The sequence below is a fragment of the Maniola jurtina genome, chromosome 3 (assembly GCF_905333055.1).
Source record: "Maniola jurtina chromosome 3, ilManJurt1.1, whole genome shotgun sequence".
Lineage (NCBI taxonomy): Eukaryota > Metazoa > Arthropoda > Insecta > Lepidoptera > Nymphalidae > Maniola > Maniola jurtina.
This window is the reverse complement of record NC_060031.1, coordinates 8,511,773-8,523,174: the sequence shown is the minus strand read 5'-3', so window position 1 is coordinate 8,523,174 and position 11,402 is coordinate 8,511,773. Positions and strand designations below refer to the sequence as shown.

Genomic DNA, 11,402 nt, shown 5'->3' with positions numbered 1-11,402 from the left:
GTTCCTTTTTGTAAAATACTTCCAGTGTAAAGGTTGTTTTATCGGACAAATGAAGTACTGTTCGGACTCAATATTAAACTTTGTAAATATACTAATTTTTATAACTTTCAATGTAACGTACTAATACTGAATGTAACATGTAATATACTAGAATCACCTGGAACACCTAAGGCACCAGAACCTTGTCATTCTGATCGGGATTGTATAGAAACAGAGGCCTGTTTTATGGGACTGTGTCAAAACCCTTGCGAATTTGACAATGTATGTGGTGTTGGAGCTAAATGCCATCCTGTTAAGCAAAGACCTATGTGCTCGTGTCCAGCTGGTTATGATGGAGATCCCGCTGTTAAATGTTCACCTAAAACATGTAAGACACTACTAAACATTAATTTGTAGAGTAATTATTATAGTTGTAACTTACGGCCTTTTCACAATACGTGATAACGTACGACACATCGTGGGAATTTACGAGTACATACATGGAAATCACACTGAGGTGCGACGTCGTTGCGATGCGACGTTGCTCTTATACTAATACTTATACTTGCGGTATTGTGATAAGGCCCTTAGTTAAGTTATATCTACATCTTGGCAATGCGGTGGTCAGCTAACAAGTAACGCAATATTCACCATGTGTAATTTGCGTATATTTATTATTACAAAAAACTATTTTATAAGCTAATCTCTCCACAAAAACAGATAGGTACTGGTGTTACATACATTAAAAAAAATATTAATACAAAGGTTAAGCACATTGTATTTTTCTGACCAAAGAAATCATTTTAAAATAGGAGTTATATGTAATTATATATAACTCTAAATATATATAGTATGTTACTTTGTTTTGTATATAATTTATTGTGTTCGTAACTACTCTACTTCAATACACCCGTATCTTTGACTTTTCTGCACTTTGTAAAATACATGAAAATTTTCACTTTTATTCAGCTGGTTGCACTCGAAACGAAGATTGTCAGTTAACTGAGGCTTGTATAAATAATGCATGTCAACATCCATGTGCTATACACAATCCATGCGTACCTAACGCTGTCTGTATAAATACGAACCACGGTTCAGATTGTAGTTGCGTCGAAGGATATCAAGGCAATGGATACGTCGGATGTGTCCCAGGTAAGCACTTTTATGTTATGGAACTTATACGAGAATTGCATCTTCAAAAGTTTCAGTGAATTGATAAAGACTTTGTTTTAGTGGTTGATAGTCGTTCAGTTTGTCAATACAATGAAGATTGTCCACCAGAACTATTATGTGATAGATTGAATAGAGTATGCATAAATCCATGTGCTATTAATGAATGCGGAGACAACGCTGAGTGTTTTCCCTCAAACCACGGCATACAATGCAAATGTTTTGCAGGATTTACTGGAAACCCATTTTTAGAATGTTACCAAGGTATGTATTAAATGCTTTAAATTAAAATTAATAATTATTACTTCTACCAATCTACAATCTATACTAATATTATAAAGAGGTAAAGTTTGCAAGTTTGTTTGTAGTAAGTAATCTCTGGAACTACGTAACCAATTTTGAAAATTCCTTCACCAGTAGAAAGCTACATTATTTCTGAGTGACGGCATAGGCTATATTTTGTTTTCAAAAGAGATCCCAGCAAAAATTGTTATAAACTATCCGTACGAAGCCGGGCGAGAATCTCTGGAACTACTGAATCGATTTTGAAAATTCTTTCACCACTAGAAAGCTAAATTATTCTTGAGTAATATAAGTTATATTTTATTTTCTACCCGTAGTAGAATTTTTTTTTAGTATTCTACTACTTGTAATAAGCTACCGTGTGAAGCCTGGTCGCTAGTTTATTAATAAAGCATTCGTAGGAGACGACTCTATAAAAAGTTAATGCATAATCCTCATGACGGAAAAAGCATGGTAATATTCACCTTTCTCTTAATCTTTATATAATATATAATCTTTATATTTTTTTTCATAGTGCAAGGTTGTAGATCAGACAATGAGTGTAGCAGTTCTGAAGCATGCATAAACGGTAAATGTGAATCGCCGTGTAGGTGTGGAACAAATGCAATATGTGACGTCCAAAATCACCGTGCTTCGTGCAAGTGTTTGGGAGGTTACACTGGCAACCCAGCGCTAAATTGTGAACCACCAAGGAATCCTTGTATTCCTAATCCGTGCGGCATTAATGCTCTATGCGAAATTGACAATGGCAATCCAATATGTTTCTGTCCTAAAGGATTGACTGGCAATCCATTCAAGACTTGCAGTAAGTTTAAATTTCACGGTGAATATCCGAAGTGATATATTCGAGATTCAGATCCACTGATACTTGTTGGTTAAGATCCGTTACACTTCAGATATTCACTCTAAAATATACAGGATTTTGAAAAGAGCACCTGTTCTGAGTGGTGTTACATATTACAGAGATAAAATTCTTATGAGTTAAATTATTTTGTAACACCACAGAAGTTTTTTTTATTACTGTGCTCTTATTCAATCCTAGTCAGAAAGTAATAAAAATTAACTGATTTTTAATTAAGTAAATATATCATTTCTTTTTTTTAGTTCCGGAAGGCAATGAATGTGAACCCAATCCGTGTGGACCATTTACTGGATGTCGAATTATAGATAATAAGCCGGCTTGTTTCTGCTTACCTAATTATGAAGGAAATCCGCCTCGCCAACCTTGTCGTTTGCCAAATAACCCATGTAATCCTTCACCCTGCGGACCAAATACACAATGTACAGTTTTATCAAATGGCTTCTCCAAGTGTACTTGCTTGCACGGTTACGTTGAAAGCCCAAATACTGTTCGAGGTTGTGTCGAACCGCGGAATCCATGTGAGCCAAATACTTGTGGAATAGGGGCACGATGTGATCCAAATAGAACACCAGCATGTTACTGCCCCGAAAACACACGTGGAAATCCTTATAAGTCTTGTGATCATCCTACTTACTTACCCCCGTCTATACTCTGCCAACCAGGGAACTGTGGAGAAAATGCTGATTGCTACGTAAGTAGTAACAGAGAAATGTGTTTCTGTAAAACTGGATTTGTCGGAGATCCGTACATTCGTTGTCAACCGCAAAAAAGCCCTTGTAGTCCAAATCCTTGCGGATCGCAAGCAGTATGTAACATTAATTATGATGGACAAGCATTATGCACTTGCAGTGAAGGAAGCACTGGCGATCCTTACAGTTTAGAAGGTTGTCACTCTCGGGAATGTGAAATAGATGATGAATGTGCATTAGAAAAGTCTTGTATTGGTTACACGTGCCGTGATCCATGCCCTGGTATATGCGGCTTAAACGCAAGATGTCACGTCGAGTCTCATCATCCTGTTTGTACTTGTGAAGATGGATTAATAGGCAATCCTTTAATATGTTGTTTACTTCCCGAAGAACTTAAAACTAACAGGCCGTGTAATCGTGCACCGTGTGGTACCAATGCGATTTGTCAAGATGTTGAAGATGAGGCTTTATGCTCTTGCCCTCCTGACTTTTATGGTGATCCAACTAAGGAATGTAAGCCAGAATGCTTGATGAACTCAGATTGTTTACCAAACGAAGCCTGTATTAATAGAAAATGTATCGATCCTTGTGCACAAAGCAATATATGCGGAATAAATGCTGTTTGCCTATGTTCAGACCACACTGTGTCATGTTTATGTCCGGACGGATATATAGGAGATCCTTTGATCCAATGCATATATCGACGTAAGTATTGTTTTAAAATTAATGATCTTTAAATATATAAACAGTTGGTTACAGATCAGCTTAACCAGATCAGACGAAAAATAGAGAGTGAGACCTCACATAAAATTTTATGCATGTTGTAGCCATTTTTAGGGTTTCTTACACAAAGAACAATAATGTCACTCTGCTATAATTCTGAATTTACTGAAAACGCCGATTCATTTTTTAGTTTGTCACATGTCAGTCTGGACCTAATTACTGAAACATTTATACATTTCCTACGAGATATGTTTCCGTTAAAATAATAATTAGAAATCCATTTAGTTATCGTAATATAAAACCATATTTTCAATATTTTGTAATTTTCAGCCATAATAATCGTCCCCGACAATTCGACGTTACAACCATGTACACCCAACCCATGTGATCCAAATTCATCATGCGATACTTTCGGAGACAAGTTTGCCGTGTGTAATCTATGTACTGGCTCCAACGCAATAAACAATCCTGCATGTAGACCAGAATGCGTTTTAAATTCAGACTGTGCATTTAATAAATTTTGTTTAAAGAATAAATGTGTGGATCCTTGCCCTGGATCATGTGGTTTTAATGCTGAATGTAAAGTATATCACCACGATCCAATTTGTCAATGTAAACATGGTTTTGAAGGCAATCCGTACGAACATTGCAAGTTCACAAAACAACGTAAGTATTAATTTTATTTATAACTTTTATGTTTGTGTTATGAATAATCATGATAGACCTTCTATTTGTTATCTTACCGAAAAAATGATGATAATAATGATTATAATACATTGAGTAGGTACTACTTCGCAGGGTTTAATAGCAGTTTTTTTTATTTATTTTTTTAAAAGGTTTTTGATAAATAAGTGTGGCTCCGCAAGATAAATCAAACAGAATACAACCATCGCGATATAACCGCAGTGATTTCGACATGGTACATGCTTTCAAATTTCATCATTCCATATCTATGATCGTTTAAGTATGGAAACAACGGGCGGACCTATTATTTTATGCATAAATTATATTGGTTATGCTTTTGTCTTGTAATAACTTTGTTGCTAAAATAATACTTCTATTTCAGCTACTCCGCCAGAAACATGTGACAATGTACGTTGTGGAGCCAATGCTATATGTCAAGATTTGAATCATGCCTTAACGTGTAAATGTTTACCAGGATTTTACGGCAATCCATTCATGTCCTGCAGACCAGAATGTGTTATAAACAGTGATTGTTCTTCTAATTTAGCGTGCATAAATAATAGGTGTGAAAATCCTTGTCAAAATGTTTGTGGAATTGAAGCCTTATGTGAAACTGTCAACCATCACGCTATTTGTTATTGTTCACCGGGCCAAACGGGTGATCCATACGTAAGATGTCAAGAAAATCCCCCTACAACACCTACCTTATTCACATGTGATCCTTCGCCATGTGGAGCTTATAGTCGCTGTCTAGTTTCACCATCAGGGTTTGCCATGTGCTCTTGTCTGCCCGGTTTCAGAGGTGTTCCACCAATGTGTCAACCAGAATGTGTTAGTAATTCAGATTGTCCTCAACAAGAAACTTGTGTCAACCAACGGTGTATAGATTCATGCCATGGAAGTTGTGGAGTTGGAGCGAATTGCATTGTAGTAAATCATAACCCAATATGTAGCTGTGGACCAGAAGAAACTGGAGATCCTTTTGTAGTGTGTACAGCATATATAGATAATGAGCCGAATGAGAAAAATCCGTGTTTGCCATCACCGTGTGGGCCTAATTCTGTTTGTGAAATAAAATCTAATCATCCAGTATGTTCTTGTCAACCAAACTACTCTGGATCACCACCATATTGCAGACCGGAATGTATTATTAGCCAAGAATGCCCATCAAATCGGGCATGCATTAATGAAAAATGTGTAGATCCATGCAATGACGCCTGTGGAAATAATGCTGAATGTAATGTTGTAAATCACACTCCTTTATGTAGCTGTCTGGATGGATACAAAGGTGACGCTTTTATAGGATGCATTGCAGTGTCCAGAGATGATTCTATTACACCGTGCAATCCATCACCTTGTGGCGCGAACACGATTTGTTCAGTTGTTAATAACGCAGCGCGATGTTCGTGCATACCTCCCAATATTGGAAATCCATATGCAGGTGGATGCAGGCCTGAATGTTCTCATAATTCCGATTGTCCAAATAATTTAGCCTGTCTGTCGAATCACTGTCGAGACCCATGTAAAGACTTATGTGGCGTTAACGCAGAGTGTATTGTTACCAATCATGTTCCTGTTTGCACTTGTTTTAAAGGATACGAAGGGGATCCATTTTCCTCTTGTCGCAGAAAATATGCTCCACGTAAGTGATCTTACTTAAGTGAGAATTCTTAAAATATTTTTGCAATTATATGAACTGTCGTAAAATAATTTGAGTTATTTGTTGTGATATCGTCGATATCGGTTGAAATTAAATTTTGGATTGTTTTCACAGCAGCGACGCCTATCAATCCTTGTCAGCCTTCACCTTGCGGTCCCAACAGCGAATGTCATGTAGTCAGCCAACGTGCAGCCTGTTCTTGCCGTGCCGGTTACCTCGGCACTCCTCCAGCGTGCCGTCCTGAATGCGCGGTGAACTCGGACTGCCCGACTAACAGAGCTTGTATCAACCAAAAATGCAAGGACCCGTGCATTCAAAGCTGTGGCCTTGACGCACTTTGCCACGTTGTCAGTCATAATCCCATCTGCATGTGCCCTGAAAGTTTTCCTGAAGGAGATCCATTTATCCGGTGTTTCAAAAAAAGTGAGTACCTACTTATTTATTAATTTTCTCTAATATTTACAACTAAATTAAATCTAACAACGAAAAAATTTGTAATCGAGTTACTTTATATGATACTGTCAACCATGAACATGGGAAGCACCAGAGGTACCACAAAACGTTCCCGGTTTTTAAGGAATTTGTTGACCAGAAAGAATGATCTGGCATAACTGGTCATCAAGTACGTATGCGGCTCAGGCGGTGAGGGTGAAATTAGTAAACGTAACGTGCGGTGCGATTGTAAAAAGAGAAGGGCCGATTAAATTAAACTTAAGTTAAACCCCTTAGAATACTGAAAAACATATACAACATCACCCACTATAACTGAACTAATGAGTCAAAATTAATTATTATTGGAAACATTGGAAATTATAAAGTGAAAAAATTACAAGAATTAGGGTTACAGACTTTTATTTTCAGACAATGTGTAAAAATATCAACTTTGTTATTCACAGGTGTTTCACTGCCAGCGCCTGACCCCTGTTTACCTTCGCCCTGTGGTCCGCATTCTATCTGTCGAGACGAAGCTGGCCGAGCAGTTTGCGCCTGTGAGCCAGGCACTTTGGGAGCGCCTCCGGCATGTCGGCCACAATGTCTTATTAACCAAGACTGTCCACTTGCCCTTGCATGCCTAAGTGGTAGCTGCATAAACCCGTGCGTAGGTTCGTGCGGATTTAATGCGCGCTGCGTGGTTCAAAATCATCAGCCAATATGCTCATGTGACGACGGCTATTCTGGAGACCCATTCTCTGGTTGCAATCCTTTCGAAAGTAAGTTCAATTTTTCGTTAACGTCTGTTGTCAACCTTATGTGCATGATAGTTTGTATTGCTGCATGAAGTTGTAGTATATATCGTAAAATTATTATTGAAACAACATTTCAGCTCCTAAAGAAGTTTTCCACCAACCTTGTAATCCATCACCTTGTGGACCCAATGCCCTCTGTAAAGAAAGAAAAGGTGCCGGTGCATGTACATGTATAGATGACTTTTATGGAGATCCTTATTTGGGTTGTAGGCCTGAATGCGTTATGAATACAGATTGTGCTATTAGCAGAACCTGTTTTAATAACAAATGCGTAGACCCATGTCCAGGATCTTGCGGGAAAAACGCAGAATGTAGAGTTTTCAATCATGCACCTTCATGTTACTGCTTGCCGGGATATACTGGAAACGCTCTTCATGCATGTACTCCTACCATATGTAAGACTTTCTCTTTTTCTTATTCTTTCTTATATGTACTTTATTTTTTTCTGTGTTCAATCTGTATATCTTTTCTTCCTGTACAGCTATTACGGGACCAATCGATCCATGCCACCCTTCACCCTGTGGCCCTTACAGTAAATGTCGTGTGTTTAATGATCACGCGGTTTGTACGTGTCTTGATATGTGTGTTGGTTCTCCCCCGAATTGTCGACCTGAATGTATTGTTAGTGCTGACTGTCGACCAAATAAAGCGTGCATTCATAATAAATGTCAAGACCCATGCCCTGGCACATGTGGAATAAACGCTCAATGTCAAGTCGTGAACCATAATCCAATCTGCAGCTGTTTGTATGACTTCACTGGTGATCCCTTTGTAAAATGCTTCTTGGAAGACAGTAAGTAATTCAAAACAACCGTATTTTATTATTATTATATACAGACGAAATATCACAAGTATATAAAAAATAATTAATTTCCAGAACAAATGACACCCATAAATAATTGCCTGCCGAATCCATGCGGCCCACATTCCCAATGCAACGATATAAATGGACATCCAGTATGTTCCTGTTTAAGAAATTACATCGGTCGTCCACCAAATTGTCGGCCAGAATGCGTTACGGATATTGAATGTCCAGGAAACCTAGCATGTATCTCTGAGAGGTGTAGTGATCCATGCCCTGGTTCTTGCGGTATTCGTGCAACGTGTAACGTAGTAAAACATATTCCGATTTGTGTATGCGATCAAGGTTATACTGGTGATCCTTTTTCTGGATGTTCGATTGCCCCTTGTAAGTTAAACAATTTATGTTATATGCAAATCAAACAACTTTTATGTATATTTTAAAATTAACTAAATCGGTTCATTAACTTTTGCAAACTTACTAACGTTGTTTTCTTGTAGCCATCGAACAACAATTGGACAATCCATGTACCAGATCACCTTGTGGTGTCAATGCAGTATGTAAAGAAAGGCACGGAATTGGCTCATGTTCATGTCTACCTGAATACTATGGTGATCCTTATATTGAATGTAGACCAGAATGTGTATTAAACTCAGACTGTCCTAAAGATAGAGCCTGTATAAATAACAAATGTAAAAATCCCTGTCCGGGTGTTTGTGGAATGAACGCAGAGTGTCGCGTAAATAATCATGCGCCATCTTGTGCGTGCCACTTGGGATATGAAGGAAATCCTTTTACTTCTTGTTACATAAGTAAGATTTTTGATTTCATTCATTTTCAAATACAACTCCAACGTTTTAAGTAAGTTTCAAGTAGAAGCCGGGTTCTTTCAGCGTGATTCGTGTTGTCCCTGAATTCCTGCGGGAACTTATGTACTACACCTATACAATATTAATACACCGTACAATAAAATTGAACGGTAGTAAATTCCTCTAAGTAGACTCGAAGATCTCGCTTCGCTCAGTTAAACTTGGATATTTATTATTATCAATGATTTTTTACGAAAGAGTTATAACAAGCTGTTTTCTATATTTGCCATTAAGAAGTTAGTCGTTCTTGAAATTATGTGCAGTTATGTGACTATACTTATGTTAATTAATAGATTAATAGCAAGTGATTTACATGGTCAAATTTTACACTTTTAGGACCGATTGAAAAACAATCAGATCCATGCATACCTTCTCCGTGTGGACCATACAGTGTATGCCGCGCACATAACGGGCACGCTATTTGTTCTTGCCAGGACCAGTATTCTGGCTCACCTCCTAACTGTCGTCCTGAATGTATGGTCAGCAGTGACTGTATGCCGAACAGGGCTTGTATCAATCAGAAATGTATAGATCCATGTATTGGCGCTTGCGGTGTTAACGCCAAATGTACAGTTGTCAATCACAATGCTCTATGTAGCTGTCCACGTAACTATGTTGGCGATCCGTTCATTAATTGTGCGTTTGAGGAAAGTGAGTAACATACTAATTTTACAATACATATTACATTAAACATGGATAGTTCGTAACTTGTTTATATAATTTTAGGACCGGAGCCGAGACCATCTGGTAATCCTTGTATTCCTTCGCCATGTGGACCAAATTCACAATGTCGAGTTATAGGAGAGACCCCAGCTTGTTCTTGTAAAGCTGGATATATCGGACGTGCACCACATTGTCGGCCAGAATGTATATACGATGAAGAATGCCCAAGTAATCTGGCATGCATTCGTGAAAAATGTATGAGTCCTTGTGACGGCTCTTGCGGTTCTAATGCTAACTGTAATGTCATTGCACATAAAGCTGTATGTCACTGCCGCGAAAGTTATACGGGAGATCCTTTTAGTGGTTGCTATTTTATCGGTAAGCCATAAGCTGCTATTTCTTTATCATTCATAGTAGATAAAATAAATTATAATTCTACATAAATTCTTTTGGTTTATACACAGTGACAGTACCAAGTGAAGATGAAACAAATCCTTGTAATCCATCGCCGTGCGGGCCAAATTCTCAGTGCACTGAAAGAAATAATGCTGGAGCATGCACTTGTTTACCAGGCTACTTTGGAGACCCATATCTGGGCTGTCGGCCTGAGTGCGTCACTAATAACGATTGCTCTTCAGACAAAGCTTGCTCAAATAATAAATGTATAAATCCTTGTCAAGGCGCGTGTGGAGTAAATGCCTTATGTAGTGTTGCACATCACACGCCAGTTTGTCTATGTATCGATGGTTACGAAGGAAATCCCGTAATATCATGTCATCCACAAAGAAAGCGTTAGTATAATGTGCATAAATATATATTACAACTGTTTCTGTATGATTATTATGTATGCTAATTTATTTCTATATGTAATTGTAGCTCCTGAAGATTTCAATCCTTGTGTACCATCACCATGCGGACCATATAGTATTTGTAAAGAGATAAACGGACATGGAGTATGTTCTTGCGAAGAAGGTTATGTAGGATCTCCGCCAACTTGCAGACCAGAATGTGTAATTAGTACAGAATGCCCACAATATCAAGCATGCATAAAACAAAAATGCAGGGATCCATGCGTGGGAACGTGCGGAGTTAACGCCCGGTGCCAAACAATAAACCACAATCCTATTTGTACATGCAAAGCGGGATTTACTGGTGACCCATTCGTAGTTTGTCAATTAGAGCCAAGTAAGATAAAAATAATATTTTTTGGAAAAAAGAATGTAATTGGAATAATAAAAAAGAAAAAAAAATATTGAACTTAAAAAGTTTTTTTTTACGATCCTCAACTCAACTTAGCATGTTTTGTATTTTTCATCAATTTCTTTTTCTTTACTGTTTCTATTTTCTTTTTATTCTTAATGTATTGAACTTTCTTTCTTAGAACCTATCTTTATGGGACCTAAAGGAAATCCATGCATACCATCACCATGTGGTCCAAATTCTCAATGTAAAGTAGTTGGAGAAGCGCCTGCATGTTCATGCTTACCAAATTACATTGGTATCGCACCAAATTGTAGACCAGAATGTTCTATCAATGCTGAATGCCCCGGTAATCTTGCATGCCAGAATGAAAAATGTGTAGATCCTTGCCCAGGTTCATGTGGCTTTAATGCGGAATGCACCGTAGCAAATCATGTAGCATTGTGTAACTGTCTACCGGGTCATACTGGTGACCCATTCAGTGGATGCTCTGCCATTGAATGTAAGTCATGCGAACAGTTTTTATATATTTAGTATATGCTTAGTTATTT

The 11,402-nt window shown here is 37.8% G+C and overlaps 1 protein-coding gene across 9 annotated transcripts in view; it reads left to right on the top strand.

Moving 5' to 3' along the window:
* LOC123880900 overlaps positions 1–11,402 on the top strand; it is a 114,959-nt gene that overhangs the window by 43,480 nt on the left and 60,077 nt on the right. For 7 of the 9 annotated variants that reach the window (XM_045929287.1, XM_045929285.1, XM_045929291.1 and 4 more), the window contains 18 exons: positions 152–367; positions 949–1,131; positions 1,213–1,413; positions 1,967–2,257; positions 2,557–3,708; positions 4,057–4,392; positions 4,793–6,052; positions 6,185–6,493; positions 6,967–7,281; positions 7,395–7,712; positions 7,799–8,110; positions 8,195–8,506; positions 8,620–8,931; positions 9,325–9,639; positions 9,715–10,029; positions 10,116–10,442; positions 10,528–10,836; positions 11,033–11,353. In XM_045929287.1, coding sequence (XP_045785243.1) covers positions 152–367; positions 949–1,131; positions 1,213–1,413; positions 1,967–2,257; positions 2,557–3,708; positions 4,057–4,392; positions 4,793–6,052; positions 6,185–6,493; positions 6,967–7,281; positions 7,395–7,712; positions 7,799–8,110; positions 8,195–8,506; positions 8,620–8,931; positions 9,325–9,639; positions 9,715–10,029; positions 10,116–10,442; positions 10,528–10,836; positions 11,033–11,353 — 7,104 coding nt within the window. The remainder of the gene's footprint in view (positions 1–151; positions 368–948; positions 1,132–1,212; positions 1,414–1,966; positions 2,258–2,556; positions 3,709–4,056; positions 4,393–4,792; positions 6,053–6,184; positions 6,494–6,966; positions 7,282–7,394; positions 7,713–7,798; positions 8,111–8,194; positions 8,507–8,619; positions 8,932–9,324; positions 9,640–9,714; positions 10,030–10,115; positions 10,443–10,527; positions 10,837–11,032; positions 11,354–11,402) is intronic. The other 2 variants (XM_045929290.1, XM_045929288.1) reach the window with 2 other exon arrangements.